Source organism: Ursus americanus, chromosome 15 (assembly GCF_024610735.1).
Source record: "Ursus americanus isolate L20-20 chromosome 15, mUrsAme1.1.p, whole genome shotgun sequence".
In the NCBI taxonomy this organism is placed as follows: domain Eukaryota; kingdom Metazoa; phylum Chordata; class Mammalia; order Carnivora; family Ursidae; genus Ursus; species Ursus americanus.
The window spans coordinates 18,213,166-18,231,201 of record NC_142141.1 but is presented as its reverse complement, the minus strand read 5'-3'; the positions used below and the strand labels follow the sequence as shown (position 1 = coordinate 18,231,201).

Below are 18,036 nucleotides of genomic sequence, written 5' to 3'. Positions count from 1 at the left end.
GATCTCTACTGCTTCTGAAAGCTGAGAACATTCTAATGAGGGTTATTTGTGTGGCAAATCCCATACCAGTTTCGGTTTTCTCCCTCACATCTGCACTAACGTGGTTAAGTAGAAGTGAGTCAACACATTCACAAAACGGCTCATTTACAATTCCTTGTCTAAGAAATTGGAATTAAACTTAGGCAGATAGGAAAATCCTCAGTTAGGAATCGACTTAGTAGCAGTCTCTAAGGCTTTCTGAACTACACACTGCTTCTGGGACTACAACTGGAATATGAACTTTTGGGTTTGTTGCATCAAAGGCATGCAGGTGGGGTGTTGAATAGTAACTGGCACATAGTCTTGATACGTAAGCACATTTACAAAAACATAAAAACGGGAGGCAGAGAAATATTTAGTGTGCTTATGTCCATGCTGGTAGATCTGACATATTATTTATCCACTGCTTCCAGATTTTAAGTTCATGTTAGAAAAGATGTTTTAGGGCCCAGAGAAGTCAGGTAAACCAATCAGTGTCACACAGATAGTGTGCGTGGTTGAAATGGGGGTAGATCTGCTTCCAAGTCCACGCTCCTTCCACGATGCAATGCTGGCTCCCAGCAGAGCTGAAACATGAAGCCAATTTACTTCACAAATCTATTTACTGGGTGTGCTCTGTGCTTAGGACAGGCAGCTTTATTTTACAAAGGTGCTTCATAAATTTTGAGGAAAGTATCTATAGGCCTCAACTTAGTACTGACTACCCCAAACCCAACATTATGGATATCATTCAGACAACTTATAAACGAAAAAGGGAAACACTCAAGTCCCATACGAGAACATTTATGGTTCCTGAAGATTTTATCAGAGAGGTTAAAAAACAATTCAAAAGGGAAAAAAATGAAATCTGGAGTGGCAGTGGAGACTCACCTGCAAATTTTGAGAAAAGTAACTACTTCCCTGTCCCCCAGCAAACAAAACAAAACAAACATTAGGCCGGTAAAAGGGTGAAAGGGTATAGGACTGGCAGAAGGGAGCCCAGCAGACTATTTAGAGTATTTTCTTGCCAAGTCCCAAATACTTGAGGGTATTTAGACCTTTCTTTGTAGTATCACTTAATAGCCCTTTCAGAAATAAATCACTGCATTGGATAGACCCCTTAAAGAGACAATTCTGTCCTTTCGTGGGCTCTGAAACAAAAATACCGATAAGACAGCAAACTGTATGCTGAGGTGCTATAATACATGAGATGGGGCTGGCTCCCTTCTGTCTTCAGAGAGATACTATAGGAAGGAGGCATAGTTCAGAAAACGCTTTACAGATAAATCTTAATTTTATTAGAAAAGAAATTTTTAAACACAAAAGTTTAGAAACAAAATATTTCCTCCAAGAATCGTTACGTATTTGAAAAGGTGATGCTATACCTCTCAGTTTAATGAAAAAATTCACTTAAGATGATGGGTTTTAACTATCAGTGAAGATAGTCTCCATGCTGCCACCAGGGCCTGGCTTGACTGCTCTGAAGTAACAACACTTGAAAGCTCCTATTCTTTGAAACTAATTTAAACACATTGAATTGTTGAAAGATTAAAAACCACAGTCAGCTAATTACACTCTCTCTCATCTCTTATTCAGCAAATGAATCACTTTTCATTACCACTTAGCTGAAGTACATGAATTTCTGCCTAATTAGAAATGTTGTAGATGGAACATTAGCAAGAATGGAGCGGGTCAGGATATCTTTGCTGCTTCATTTTTAATTCCTAACTGTAGAGTATGAGAGGAAAGAATAGAGAAGTCATTAAATAATTTTAAATTATTTATAAAAATTACTTTGCCCAAATTATAATTATTTTTTCCCCAAACGGTCTCAAATGTCTAACAGAATGAAAGAAAAAGCAGTTCAACATTGATTTTAATGAACATTTTAATGTTATGTATAACAGAACATTAGGAATACAATGGAAACAGAGTTTTGTCAATGTAATAAAAAAAAATTTCAACACAAAGTGGGGAGGTAATAATTTGATACCTATATTATAGTATTTATTTTTAAAAATATTCCCAGCTTGAGGGTGAAACAATTAATTTTGCATTCCAAACTCTAGAATCATGATTTTCATGTGAGCTTAATGCAGAATTACAGCAGGAAAATGAAAACATTTTAATTAATTTCCTTTATTTGCCATTAAATCAATAAAATCTTTGACTGCTACAGGTCTCCTTTAATAATATATATTTAACTCCTCTCTATTGGAACCATATTGCTAACGCCATATTATATACACTCAAAACCAAAACAAAACAAATATTGTATAAAATCTAAAAGCCAACATTGTTGAGTTCTAACATTTATATTTAACTTAAAGTTTTAATGAATTTTTACCTTTTCAATTTTTTGAAAAGACACCAAAAAAATAAAAATAAATATTTTTCTCTTTTGACTGTTCCTGACTGATAAGTAGTGGCTACAGGGATAAACACGGAAGGAAGCCTTGCCAAGTTAACCACTGCAAATTGTAAATAATGACTGCTAAAAACAAACAAAAATACTGGAGGGTTTTTTTTTTTCTTTTAAAGGAAACCATAGAGCAGTCCTGAAAAAAATATTTTTCCTAGTTCTGCAAAGGATAATTATAGCAGAAGATATGGGGAAAGTCCCATAGCTATCACCAATCGCTTGAAGAGGTTTCATTACAATAAAAATTTGGATAGTATAATAGTAATAGCAGTGTTGCTGGAACATTAGCAAAAGTATATACATTCCAGTTACCTTTGATTTAGCCATAATCACATATGTATGCCTTTTTTGGACAAAAATATATATTTTTATAAAAAACTGATCATCCAACTTTAATGATTTCATTTATGGACTCAAGAGTGGTAGTAAAAGGACAGACCCAATTATGACAAGGCGATTCAGGGACAGAAAAATCAAGTTCCTCAGGAAAAAAAAAAGTATAAAATTAGAGATTCAAACACATTTATTCAGCCCTATTCCAGTCTTCGCACAAATCATGATGTTAAAATGGGCTCTTCAATTTACAAAGGCTTTCAAGGTCTCACTACCCCATTTGTGGTCTATTCTCACTGGGAAAAATGATTTTCACTGCCTCATCTGAAGTGCCCTTGCCTGGCCATCTGAAATACTAGATATTTCACTTTTATAAAACAGCCTTTTTGGTTCTTTATGTAGGTTTATTTTAATTAATTGATAAAAGAAAGGGGAGTTGATTAACATTTTCCATCCCAACATCACCTATCTTCACCACTAAAAATCCTTCATTCAATCTGCTCCTTTACAATCTCTCATTTGCTAAAGTTGGCGAAATTTGCAAAGGCATCTTGCTTGGGCTGCACAGTTCCAGAAGTCATGGCTAAGTTGGGCATGCCCATTCCCATTGTGCCTGTGAGGCCCATCCCAGCAGTTGACATCCCCATGTTCATGTTCATGCCCATCATGCTCTGGTTCATCATTGGAGTATTTCCAAGAGGGGCCATTCCCATGGTGCCAGTCATCACACTGGGCATGCTCATAGGCATGGGTCCCCCCATCAAAGGGTTAGTTTGTGGCCGGACGGGAAGTATGTTTGATGGAGAACTGAGGTTCACAGCTCCAAAACTTTGGGTCATCACATTCATAGGCTGTTGCATATCTACCACAAGAGAAGAGACAAAACAACTTTACATTAGATTCAACAAGCAGAATAATAATACAATGTTCCTGACCATCAACACTTGTAAGCCCTAATAAAATTCCTTTATAGTGACTTTACAAGATAAGTCAATTAACTTGCACTATTTGCTCTAGAAAAATACTCTGTGGCTGTTAACTGGCTTCCCAAAGATGTAGAAACAGTTACGAGCGGGCTGGGGGAAAACATACCGCACTTTAAAATCATTCCGACAAAATTTATTGTTGATTCCAACCTAACAGGTTGTCAGGAGCTACTGTGTATCAAAAGCCTTGAAAACTTTATACCCTTTGACTCACTCTATTTTTAGAACATTACATTAAGGGAAAAAAAATCACAAGTACAAAGATTTATATAAAATCATGGAGTTATTTTTAATAGCAAAAAGCTGGAAACAATGGAAATAACCAACGATAAAGAAGTTGTACACTGATATAATGGATAACTATAAATATCAAAAAAATCATTTTTTTCCTAAGAATACTAAATACAGGAAAAATGGTAATTTAATGCAGAATGACAACTGCAAGGAACAAAACAATATAAACAGAGTGATTTCAAGTATTAAAAATATGGTTAGAAGAGACAGAATATGAATTGATGGTGATTATCCCTGGATTATGAGTTAAGATGATCTTTGTTTCCTGGTCATATTTACCTAGATATAAAACATTTTCTACAACAAATATTTTTATTTTAGTGGTCAGACTCCCCAAACTCACCAAAATACAATGTTATTGCACCAAGAACAGAACACAAAGTAATTCAATATGCCAGAATGTCTATCAAGTATCACAGGGAAAAAAAATCCTAAGCAATCACACAGTCACCTTCAGTACGGTCCGCATCACATATTCTCACTTCATGGCTTGAACTAGTCCTGCCATCAGGGTAAAGATTACAAGTGCACAGAGAAGCAAGATGTCTTGCGGTAACTTACTCTGTTGTTGAATCATTGTATTGAGTGATGGCTGCTGGGGTTTGGAAGGCTGCATACCAGGTAGTAAGTTGTCTAGGCTGATGTTTACACTGGGGTCAGACCAAGTAGAGGGCAGGGTTTTGCTGACTGGTTTCTGGACCATATCTGTATTCTGATTATAGAGAGGATTAGGCTTCTGCAGCACTGTGCTAACATTTTGCAAAGGCTGGAAAATAGAAAAATGCTCTAAAAATTAAGCATTTGCTCTTTAAAGGTTATCAAAATGACAGTTTAATCACAATAACTCCAGATATACACTAGACTTAGTAACAAACTCCTGAAGCCAAAAAGAAACAAAAGTTCTAGGCTAAGTTCTTTAAGCTGAATCAGTAGCTTCCCCAAAAGGTTCCTCTGAATCCCAAATCATGTTTGGGGTTAAAAAGAAAACAAAAAAACCCCCACATATTTACATGAACAATTACCCTCCCATCACCCAAAGTCTAAAGCCACCATCCCAGGGCAACTACCAACTGCAGGTTAGTACAGCTTGAAAGGAAATATACAAGTGGAAATTTATCATTACAAGATGGAATTCAGGATATGATTTCTCATGCTATAAAAAGCAAAACTATCGGGGCGCCTGGGTGGCACAGAGGTTAAGCGTCTGCCTTGGGCTCAGGGCGTGATCCCGGCGTTCTGGGATCGAGCCCCACATCAGGCTCCTCCGCTATGAGCCTGCTTCTTCCTCTCCCACTCCCCCTGCTTGTGTTCCCTCTCTCACTGGCTGTCTCTATCTCTGTCAAATAAATAAATAAAATCTTAAAAAAAAAAAAAAAAGCAAAACTATCAAAGCAATAAATTACATTGCACAAATTCTGACATTTTCCTGCTCCATGTACACTTCTATTGCCTAAAGTGAGCAACATTAGTGGAACTTGATATATGTGTACCAATTCAGGAGAAAGGAGAAATTCAGGAGGAGGAAGCAGTATGCCTCGTAGCTACTAAGGATAACTATGAAAAGGACAGAAAAAAGGAAAGGGAATAGAAACAGGAAAAATAACTAAAAATGTACCAATGTAAAGAATTACAACATAGCTGCAATTAAGACTGCAAGTAAGTAGACTGGCTTTATGTTTAGACCACATGAAAAAAACTCAAAAGAATAAACTGGTCTGGGCATGTTTAGTGGTACACAGTTCAATTTAATGGTACTGGTGTGCCCTTCACGTCCTTTTTCTTAACGTTAGGTCCAACTTCTGTTATATAGAACAGTCACCTTTCTGCTTCTTTCTTCTCTTCCTCCATTCTAACACCCAAAAGAGGAGAATCTACACATTAAAATGAGTAATTAGCATCATAAAAAATATTCTGAATTGCTTGAATCAAAAAGAGCAAGTTCCTGGTACAACTCAGACACGGATACCCTAACCCTGTGCTTGTCTGAATTCGAAGTTAGTATTAGGTAATTTAGATTTAACTGTAAAAAGTGAATTTAAAAACTCCCATTTAGTTGTTTATCCTTATGAAAATGAGAATTGATAGAAGAGCCTATATAAAAATTACATAATGTAGATAGAGCAGGCCCAAAATAAGGAAGAGCATTTGTCATTTTAGAGAATGATCTTATATACTGGTAATGACTGCTTGCAACCAGTAAGTGACATTTCTTTGAGGATCAGAGATTTTACTAAGTGAATATAGGCCACGGGTGAAGCAATAATCTCTATTCCTTCTTAAAAACAGATTTTTTTAAACTACTAAATACCAAATTGCTTATGAATTCACTAAATTTTTATTAAGTGTCTCCTCTGCGCAATGCATCATGATTGGCTTTGCATGGACTCCAAGATGGGCGAGAAGGCCTTGCTCTCTAGAACCCAAATGACTACCAGGGGAAAGAGTGTAAGGTAAACGCAATGTGCAAAAACAATCTATGTATGGCTTATTTTTCTGTCTCATGCTAGTCTACCATTATGTTAGTTACAGAATCTCAAAGATTAGGAATCGAAGTTTCCAAGGGAGGCAGACAACTTACCTGTGATCTTGACATGGGCAACCCCAGGCCTACAGTATTAGTGCTCATCATAGAGAAATTCATACTCTGGGAAGATGTCATGGTTGCCTGGGATGAGCCCATAAGATCAAATAGGTCCGAAGAATTTGAGGCAGCTGGAGGTGGGCCTAAAGCTGATTGTGAGCCACTGACAAGTTCTACAGCTGGCTGTGAGGCACCGCCAAAGAGCTCACCACTGGAGGCACCAGGGCCTGATGGGGCTTGGTTGAAGGCACTCCAGTCACCAAAGTCTCCATTCCCACTTGTTGCTGTAACTAAGAAGGAACAATAAGGGTAAGAAACTTTCTGAAATCTGCAGAACAAAATAACAACCTATGAACTGAAACAAATTAGAGCTGATCTGTGTCCATCAAGATTAACACCTGCAGGTACCATCTCCATCTGGACATTATTTTTCTCATGAATATTCCACAAATGTTAACAAGGTGGCAAAAGAAAAAAAAATCCACATATAAAGTAAAATCCACCTCTTAGCAGGTCTGAGGTGATACACAGAAATTACAATCAAAACTTTCCTTTAACTTAAGTCTGCATATCATCAAATATGCTGCCAGCTAAACAAACATGAATTAGCCTAAGACCCTGAAAAGCAAGAAAACTTAACTGGTTAAACTTTTTGTTGGGAGATAGAGAATCCTCACATGAGGAGTCACTCAATAAAATCAGAGAATTCAACTCATTTCATCCATTCATTATTTGGAAAGGTTCAAAGAGAAATCAAACCATGATTTATATGGTCTCATGTAAATAAAACCCCAAATTCATGAGATTAAATTCATAAAGAAACAAAATAGAAAAGCATGGGAAAAAACATTCAGTAAAATGAAGAGTAAGGTTAGTAAATTTCCATAAGAAGTTCTTACCCTTTTGGTCATGCTTTCATTGACCACACAAGGGCTGTAGATTGCCATGGCATAACCTTTGTACTGTGCTTGCTTCAAATGGGACTGTTCAATTTAGTTATTTAAATAAAAAGCGGGGTAAAGAGGGGAACTCAATGCTAATATTAAAAAAGGGGGGGGAATTCTTATCATTACATTTAGAGATAATTATAACAAGTTTAAGACTTAATGCATTCAGTAATATAAAAATTGATAATAGGTTAATTAATGGACCATAGTGTTTAATAGCATGGATTTTGTTACTACTAGATAATTGACCCTAAGAAAGCTACATAACCCTCTCTCTATCTCACTTTTTGAAAAATCTAAGTTGTGAAGATTAAGTATTTTTTTGTGTGAGCATTAATTTAATACATAAGTGCCATTTAGGGTTTATTATTGTTACTATGGATTAACTGTGAAAATGCAGGGGAGGACCAAAAGCACCACATTCTCTTTCCTTTAGGTATGCCATAAAACAGTGTAGGTCAAGCTTCTAAAACATATACTATTTGGAACACAATAAATACAAAGGCAATTGGTACTGAAGAAAAATTCTTTAGGCTATGCATGACTCTAAGTAAACAAATCTTTCTTTAAGAAAGGGAAAAATACATAAATATGAATTAATGGAAGTTGAAAAAGCGAAGGTGAACAAAGAGCTACACATAAACTGTCATCTGAAAGAGAACAGTATATATTTTCAAGTTAATTAACACCATCTCTTTGTACTCCACGTTCACTTAAAACTTGGAAATACATTTTGTCTAGCCTAAAAGGTAACCAACCACTCCAATACTGTGTCTCATTATGCTAACTATCTAAAGAGAACAATAACATTAAGTCTTTAAAATTATATTTCTCTATTACCATATTAAAATGTGAGATCCTTCAAAAAAAAATAATTCACTTAACAAACCCACTCTCTACCAACAATTTAATACAAGAACGGGTCTAATATTCATTAGGGTTTTACTAAAATATGTCTTTGATCTTCTTTACAAAAAAGACGGATTTAAGAGTTTTACAATTAGTTCAATATATTAAACAATTCAAATTAATTTAAGAAAGACTTGCTGGATAAAGGTAAACTTTATGCCAATTTCCTATATGCTTGATCTATAAAACAGAGTAAGAATGGAAACTGGGGCAAAATGTGTTGCCCCATCTGAAAACTTTATCTGAGATGATTAATCATAGGAGGAAAAGATTTCTAGTGGGGCATATATTAATGATTAATCATTGTTGCAACAGTTTTAGCCCCTTGCGTAATGGTGATCAGGTTATATTAATCACACGCATACAGATGAAGAGATGTATCAATTAGCAACATTAAGATATTCCAATTATTTGCATAGTAGGCAAGTTTGCATACATAAAAACTTTGAGAATTTTACAGGCAGTCTGTAAAATTAGGGCAATGTTTATCTTCCACTTGATTTGCCTAAAGTAAGGTATTAACCCTTAGAAAACATAACCACACTTCTAAAATGAAGTTAATTACTCCACAATTCTGGTTTCTGGGAAATACTCAGATATACAAGTAGGCTATTAAAATAACCCCAGATGATTAAAGCCTTTGTATCTTTCTTTTTTTAATACTTTTTAAAAAAAAGATTTTATTTATTTATTTGACAGAGAGAGAGACAGCCAGCGAGAGAGGAAACAGAAGCAGGGGGGTGGGAGAGGAAGAAGCAGGCTCCCAGCAGAGGAGCCTGATGTGGGGATTGATCCCAGAATGCCGGGGTCACGCCCTGAGCCGAAGGCAGATGCTTAACAACTGAACCAACCAGGCACCCCTAAAGCCTCTGTATCTTTCTTCCTAAATCCTCACAAAACTAAATCAGACATTTCTAAATAGAAATTTTAGTTCAATTAATCTAATGGCGATAACTCTACTTGAAATTAGACTAATTTAGCTAAATTATACCTTTTCTCCCTGCCTCACCTCATGTTTAAAATTTATAACTTAATCTTCATATTATCTCTCAAACTTCAGAGTGACAAGATTTTATACAAAAAACCACTATAGCCGACTCCTTTACAACTTAAAGAAGAAAGGACACTTCATAACAAGCTTAGTCCCTATTCCATACACTTCTATAGACATTACTTTATATCCTTATAAAGAACCATGTCAAACGGTGTTCCCGATTTTAGAAAGTTGGAGGCTCAGCAGCTTTTCCAAAGTTAAACAGCTACCATACTATATGGCAGAGGCAGTAAGGTAAAAATATTCATAAAGAAAGGGAAAAAAGACAAATGCTTCACCTCAATCCTTGATGTTTAAACCTATATTGTTAGTTCCAAGTACACAACTAAAGATTTGGTATCTGCATATACTGCAAAATGATCACAATAAATCGAGGGCATTTTAAAATTTCTAATCTAATATGGAAGGAAAGTTTTACCTGAGGATGTGTTATTTGAGGATGTGTTAAAATGAAGTTCAGTTATTTTTTATAGAAATGCTCTTACTATATCTAAATTACAAAGAAATGAATTTTATTAAGATAGTCTGCCCAATCCCAATGTCCTTGGGATCCTATCACATAGGCGAAACATAAACCATAATATTCTTCCTGCTAAACTGAGATTATACTTACACTCCCCACCATGCTGTTCCCGCCCCCGCAAAAAAAAAAAAAAAAAAACAACCTAAACAAGAGTCGCTTATAAATAAGGGCAATTTTATTTAGGTGTGCCAATTTTATTTAGGTGTGCCTGACTGAGTAGTTTGCAACTTAATTAATTAATTAATTCTTTAATGTCTTTAAGACACTGACGCAACAAAATACCTTTGTGAATAAATTCTCAAAGACTCAGGAATTATAAATACTACAAGGAGTAAGACATCAAAAAGCAGCTTATTTGGGGGGTGCCTGGGTGGCACAGTGGTTAAGCGTCTGCCTTCGGCTCAGGGCGTGATCCTGGCGATCTGGGATCGAGCCCCACATCAGGCTCTTCTGCTATGAGCCTGCTTCTTCCCCTGCTTGTGTTCCCTCTCTCGCTGACTATCTCTGTCAAATAAATAAAATCTTAAAAAAAAAAAAAAAAAAAAAAAAGCAGCTTATTTGGTAGAGAAGGAATTGTTGGGTCTTGATAACCTTTTCACTGCCCCTCGATTTCTGGCCAATCCAATTGTATCATACCTTGGGAAGGGAAATTGCCTGATGCAGCAGCTGAGCCAAAGTCAGCAAATCCTCCAAATAAATCAGCTGATCCTCCTAGAAATTAAGCATGAAGAAAAGTTAAACTGTTAAAACCACAGAACCGACAGCAATTTCAGGAAGCCATTTTAGCAGCACACTTAAAAATTACCTAATATTAGAGGCTCCAGACCCATCACAGAAGCTAGTTTGTTGATCTAGGTTTTCATGCCACCATGTTTCTTTTAAGCTACCACAAACTCTTACATTCCTCAGTGCTTTATCTTGTAAGTAAGTGACAATACATTTGTGGTTAAAGTTATCCCTCACTTACATTGCCTGAACACAGTGTGGACCCTGTGGTTTATCCAGTCAATTATGCTCTTTATAAGAATCTTTGGTGGATGCTACAACCTGGGTAAAATGTTGCTAGAGAATGAGACAGTCACATAATCACCAACTATCACCCCACAGATTACTTAGTAAATACAAAGGATATGAAGCTACTTATATAATGGACAAACTGAATAGATATCAACCTACACAACTGATCAAATTTAATGCCACTAATAACCAGACAAAATAGTATTCAGGGGCCCTTTAATGCAAGGGATTGAAAAGGAGATAATCACCTGTGTTAAGAATTCCAGCCAAAAATATTTAACCGCAATGTAATCACGAGGAATGAATCAGACAAATTACAAACTGAGGGACACTTTGCAAAACAACTCTCCAGACTCTTCAGAAAATGTCAACATCATAAAAGACAAAGAAGACTGGGGCTGCTACAGATTAAAGGAGCCTAAAGAAACATGACAAGTAAATGAAATGTATGATCTCTGACTGGATTCTGGATTTTTTTATAAAAGCGCTATCCTGAAATGACATAACTGAGACATCAGGGAAATCTGAAAATGGTCTGTATAAATTTCCCAAGTATGGTAATTATATTGTGATTATAAAGGAGAATATCCCTGTTTTAAGAAGATATATGCTTAAGTATTTTGGGGGCAAAATGGCCTGGTACTTCCAATTTTCTCTCAAATGGTACACTATAAACAAACGGGATATAATAAACAATAAAAATGATCTAGAGACAGATGAAGAAAATGTGGCAGAGTTTCTATAGGTTTGAAATTTTTTTAAATAAAAAGGGAAACATTTTTGAGGTTGATTTGCATAAATATCAGTTTTAATAGCTACATAGGAAAAAATGAATGCAATCATTTTGGAGGACTATTTGTTTTCTATTGTCTACTCCACGAACAGGCAAATACTTACATTTTTAATACATGAAAAAATAACAGCCTTTTGCTACTTCTAGACTGGTGTTTTTAAAGAGGTGAGATCCAAAGGCTGCAAATCAATCTCTGTGCGTTAACAGCACATTCGCATACAAATTTTTATTTGTAAACATTACTCGGGTAAGAATATTTACTTTTACCTACAATTTGAACAATATTATACTGAATTTTAATATTCCATTTCTGTCCAATTCAGTTATCAATGAAATAGCAATAGCCAAAAGATCTAAAACCTTAAATAGCTGTCCTTATTTTTCTTTGTCCTTAAAGATTTCACTCTTAAGAGTCACAACCTTAGAAGTTTAGAGCAGCAGTTCAATTATGGTGTTTTTAGTGTTATGCGAACATTATATAGGTTACATCACAGCTGCTTAGCCTGCAGTGCTTAGAAACTAGCCAGGTGGGACTGGAACATCTGGGCTGCACTCAAATACCACCAGGGACAGATTCCAACATCTGGTGCCATTTCTGAATTGTCTTATCGCTGTAAGACATTCTGCCCCATCTGCTACACTCAACTGGGTTAATTAAACTAGAACCATCTTCCCTTCTTAATAAATGGCCAGCAGTAATAAAAGGAACAAATCAGTTTCTGATACATGTGTACTTGGTATTTCTTTTTAATGCACATTTACTGTAGTCAACTATCAGCAAGCATAATGCACATTTACTGTAGTCAACTATCGGCAAGCATAACAAATTTCCTATTTCTTTACCTCATTACAGAGGCACATATTCACATATAACCTCACCCACCATGAACTAACTCCCACCAAGGCCAAGGTTCTCAACTCCTACCAACAATATAGCTCATCTGGCTACTTTTGCTTTATCCAAAGTATAATATCACAGTGATTCGTTTTTCTCTTCTTCAAAGATACATAATCATGATAAAATGTGGTGAGGGGCATAAACAGAACAATGAGCTACATTTTTAAACTATATAAACAAGTATATATATTAATAAAAACTAGCAGGGAAATGAAAATTGCAAATAGTTGCTGCTTTATATTCATAAATTTGTCTTCTGTATTGTTCCTTCATGTTAAAAATATTGATCAAAGTATACTGTTAGGTAACAGAATGACAGTTAATCATTTGCTAGAACATTAAGGGATTTGAAAATTAGGAATTATTTTTATTTGCTTCATCCAGCAGTGAATAAACATCAATATGTAATTTTTTATGCTAAACAAGTGAGGAATTTTCAAATCTTATCCAGTCTGGGCTACAAAGAAAGTGCATGATGCAGAAAAAGGCACTTGAATACTACAGGATCATAACTTCAAACAGGGTAAGATATTTTATTTTTGTCATATCCTGATTTAGTATTTCAGATAATCACCTACTTTGTTAGTCCACTGCTTTACCTTCTAACATCTGAACTAAAATTATTTTGTATTCATAACTTATCTACAGCAATTATTATACCTCTCCATCCATACTATAGGGAGTTGGATTTCAACATAACCAATTTAAGCATACTGCAAGTAAAGAATGGCAACACACGTAAGTATAGAAGCCACCTTTTCTTGAAAAGGACTTAAGTTTTCTCTAATCTTTTGAAGTGCCACAGATTATGCTTCTCCTTGGGTTTTACACAATGTGATCTTCAGCTCTGAAAACGACCTCAAAATATCTCAATATTTTAAAATCTGTTTCTTTTAGGAAAAGTTTCTTTCTCCTAGGAGGGACTATCTTTACCTGTGTGATGTTATTCATACCAATGCTTAAATTCAACAGAAATTTTCTATACTGCAGCATTTCCCAGATAACTTCTATCTAAGGGAATTTAAATAAAAGAGTGTACCAAAAATTGCTGCATGTGGAAGATTGCTAAATTTCACAACAAGAGCTATCCTTCAAGATTCCCACATGAGAGCTGTCATTATAAATGAACCATTTCCATCTGCCTTTTCAGGATAGTAAGGAGGTTATTTACAATCACCAGCTGGGAACATGTATTTTCCAAAGCAATACTGTGAACAGGAAAAAGCTGAACCAGACAGTGTTTAAACTTCAAATGAAAATTTTCTTCAACAAAGAATTTCATCTAGATTACATTATAAAAAATGAACTTGTGCAAGAATTCTAATAAATATAAAATTAAAAGAACTGACAAAACACAAAAAAATGTATGACAAAGGTTAATATATATATATATAAAGTTTATATTTAAAACACTAAGGATGAATACCCCCACTAAAAGAAATGGACAAAGGAACATGAAAAGACAACTTATAACTGCCCAATAAGCACATGAAAAGTATTCAAACTCAGGCATCAAACGAATGCAAAATAAAATGAAATACTATTTTCTCCTTACCAAACTGGATGCTTTTGAAAGATGCTACTCCACTACTGTAATAGAGAAAAATTTGGAAAACAAAACAAAACAAAACCTAACACCCAAAAAATAGGAGCTTGTCTGGTTAAATAAATTACAGCATACCCATACATCGTTAAGATATAAAGCAATTACAAGTCCATAAAAGAATACCAATGATCACAGGGAAATGGTCATGAGAACAGAAAAATAAAAGCTTTATCAAAAGCCTGAAAAAGATCTGCCATGTAATAAATGTTTAACATATTGAGTGAATATATAGAAAATGTACTTAAAAAAAAAAAGAGTATTCACCCAAATTATTATGCATCCAAGTCACGGTGAATTACTTGTTTTCCGTCAAATTTCTAAAATGAGCATGCACTTTTAATTAGTGAAGAGAATATGTTAAAAAAATTATTTTTAGTAAACTTGGCTTAAACTAGAGACAACCCCATGGCAATTGTAACATACAAGTCAGTGCACCGAATATGTAACAACATGGTTCATATTCATGCAAATATCCTCAAGTAATTTTTGTGATTACTGGGTACAAGGCAATAGGTTCAAACAGAAATGTAATCAACATTTTGGATTTGACATACCTTAATCTTTATAACAATTTTTAAACTAAGAAAAAAAAAGAATCCAAAACATATTGCAAGTCATGTAATGGCCCTCTATTTGTACTGACAATGGTGTATTCTCTCTTCAACCTCATTTATTGTACTAGAGGTAACTTACGGAATAGTATGACAATCAAGACCTAAATTCCTTAATTAAAAAGGGACAAAGGAGACAATGAGGACTTTTATAAATGTGAGATACAGTAAAAAATGAAGTGGGATGTTTTTGGCATTCTAGTTTTAACTGGCTTATTTTCTAAATACTGTAAAGTTAATTCCTTTTTTAAAATGTTTACTTAGAAATATACTATATGTAAAAGCCACCACAATATCCTTATAGATTTTTTTTATTACAATAATATTTTTTTATTATATTATGTTAGTCACCATACAGAGTATAGATTTTTAAAAAGAACATCATCGTGGTGATGGGATTCTTGGTGAATGGGTTTCACATGCACATTTTAAAGCTTGGTAGATATTCTCCAATGATTTTACCATACATACTTTTGAAGATGTTAACAAAAAGGATGTAGCAACATATAAAAAAAAGAAAAGAAAATCTGAGCATATTCTCATAGGACGTATTTTTCTGGTGAGAGGTACAGATGCTGCCGTATCTGCTTAGGTTTACAGTTCATGCCCGTATTACTTGGATGACGGTAATACTGTAAGCACAGGCACATGTGTAAATGACGCCCAACGGCATACCAAACAGCAATGCTTAATACGGTAGATTCTTAGACGTTTTCATGTGTAGGTGCTAAAGATTTAATAGCCAATATTTTTTTCCACTGCTAAAATCAATTTGAAATATATTACTTAAAGTATTTAAGTAGAGATTTGGGGTAAGAAAATTTATGTACTGATTGGAGGGGGTTCTACACAAACTGGGTAAGCATACTGTTTCAAACAGAAGATAACTTTAAAAAATAATTCTGATGTAGACCCATATTCAGTTGTTTTTAGAGAATATTATGATAAAACAAACATTAAGAAACTTCCCAGATTTCATTCAGACTTTGTCTCAATTGCTACATTAATATTAATTGCTACTTCTATTTAATTAGTCAATCTACTGTTTGCACTGGAGAAGAAAAAGCAGTCAATGGTTTCTTGCCAAGCAAAGGAATCATGTTGGTATTTAATAATTCTCTCTGTTCAAAGCAATCCTGGTATCACTGAGGAAAAAAGTTACATCACTCATCTGACCTTCCTAGTTAATTCTTCTCTGATCGCTCCATTAAAACTTTCTAGACGCATGAAAGGGGCTCCTTAATATTTCATGCCAGGAAGTCCAAAATAGTTGATATTCTGTGACACTATGTCTGTATCATATGACTACACACTAACAGTTAATACTACAGTTTAGATTATTTTATTTCTTTTAAAGATTTATTTGACACAGAGAGAAAGAGCACAACCAGAGGGAGCAGGATGCAGAGGGACAGGGAGAAGCAGGGAGATGCAGGGCTTGACCCCAGGACCCTGAGAGCATGGCCTGAGGAGCTGAAGGCAGATGCTTAACCAACTGAGCCAGCCAGACGCCCCCACAGTTAAGATTTTAAACATATAAAAAGACACCACATAAACTGTTAAACATCTGACATAGTTGTTTGTAACCTTGGGCATGACAGTTCAATGGAGTTTATAGAATAATTTTAGGAACAGTTAAGAGTTATAGAAAAAAGGGAACAGGAACTAAAGAAGCTCAGAAACTTGGTTGGAACCAGATGCCCCATGAAGTTCAATTCCAGTCCAGGAATTTTAGGACAGTGGGCAAGGAGGAGGAGAAAATAAGAGAAGACTTTCTATTAATTACATGTACTAAACTATCAATGAAAAGTAATTTCCATCACAGACTTCTATTTAAGCACTAATGTAAATTTTAAAACAATTCGCTTTTGAAAAATCACTACAAACATCGAGAACAACAGATTTACTTTGCACATTACTTATACACCAATCCTGCCATCTACATTTTAATGCGAAATAAACTTTAAACAGGTTGGGAAAGATCATCTTAAACAGAAGTTGTATTTCTTAAGCTGTTGTAGCACAGGACTTTATTAGAACCCCATAATCATCAAATGAAACCCAAAATGCCAATTTTGTTTAAAACAATATATAGGGACTTATTCAAATCAAATCTGGCTTGTACTGAAAAGCTAACTGAAGAAATCATTAATCCTATCTCTAAGAAAATCTTGGTAAATAAAGAGACTACTGTTTTGCTATGGCCTCCTTAAAATATGTCAGGTAGGTGATTACTTACTTTCATAGGATGCCCCTTTCCTCCAAAGCTCTCAGCATGTTTATAACTAGGTAACTATTTGTGACTCTTTGATTAATGATTACTTCTTCCACCTGACCTTCCCAGGAGGGCAAGAACTTTGTTTCACTAAGCATTATATCGCAAGCACGCAGACCAGTGTCTGGGTCAATAAATACTTGAATAGTTGAGTAAAAAGTTTAAATGAACTCTACTACAGCTGATGCTGAGAGCCAGAATTAAGATTTAAGGAAAGACAGTAAAATGGGCAGAGCAGTACATTTTGCTTATAGAGAAAGCAAAGGACCCCGTTCAGCACTAAGAAATTAAAGAGACAGAGAGATATTACTGAATCATTGGTCAAATATTTAAGCACTCCTCTTTACGTTAGGGAATTAAACATCTTTTCCCAAATAATACTCAAGGCTAATTTCGCATTAAAAATAAATGCAATGCAAAAAAAATTATTTTTCATTCTATCCTTTATTTGGCATTTTGAAAAATTACTCTGAAATCAGGGTTACTAAAAAGAAAAAAGCCAATGTGAAAGCTTACCTGTCGATTGGCTAGTGCCATCAAACAGATCAACAAGGTCACCAGATGACTTGCTGCTAGGCACTGAAGTCTGAAAACACACACAGAACTTAATATGCTTCGAAAACAAATTTCTACTATTTTTCCTAAACCTGCTCTAGTCATCTCTGATTCTCAACTTAGACACAAATACTGTAACATCTTAATAAGGGTACATTTAGTTTTCTGAAAAAAGAGAAGTGACCTTGAAGTCTTATGGAGATAGTTATTTTTA

General features: G+C 35.0%; 1 protein-coding gene across 2 annotated transcripts in view; it reads right to left on the bottom strand.

The window, feature by feature from the left end:
• Nucleotides 1-1,888: 1,888 nt before the first annotated feature.
• The window catches only part of CLINT1 (clathrin interactor 1), a 58,854-nt gene continuing 42,706 nt past the window's right edge, over nt 1,889-18,036 (bottom strand). Inside the window, exons 8-12 of one of the 2 annotated variants that reach the window (XM_045792003.2) lie at nt 17,784-17,853; nt 10,704-10,778; nt 6,632-6,924; nt 4,615-4,819; nt 1,889-3,635 (exon numbers count right to left, since the gene is read on the bottom strand). In XM_045792003.2, the coding sequence (XP_045647959.1) occupies nt 3,289-3,635; nt 4,615-4,819; nt 6,632-6,924; nt 10,704-10,778; nt 17,784-17,853 (990 nt within the window). In that variant the 3' untranslated portion in view covers nt 1,889-3,288. The remainder of the gene's footprint in view (nt 3,636-4,614; nt 4,820-6,631; nt 6,925-10,703; nt 10,779-17,783; nt 17,854-18,036) is intronic. The other variant, XM_045792004.2, reaches the window with a different exon arrangement.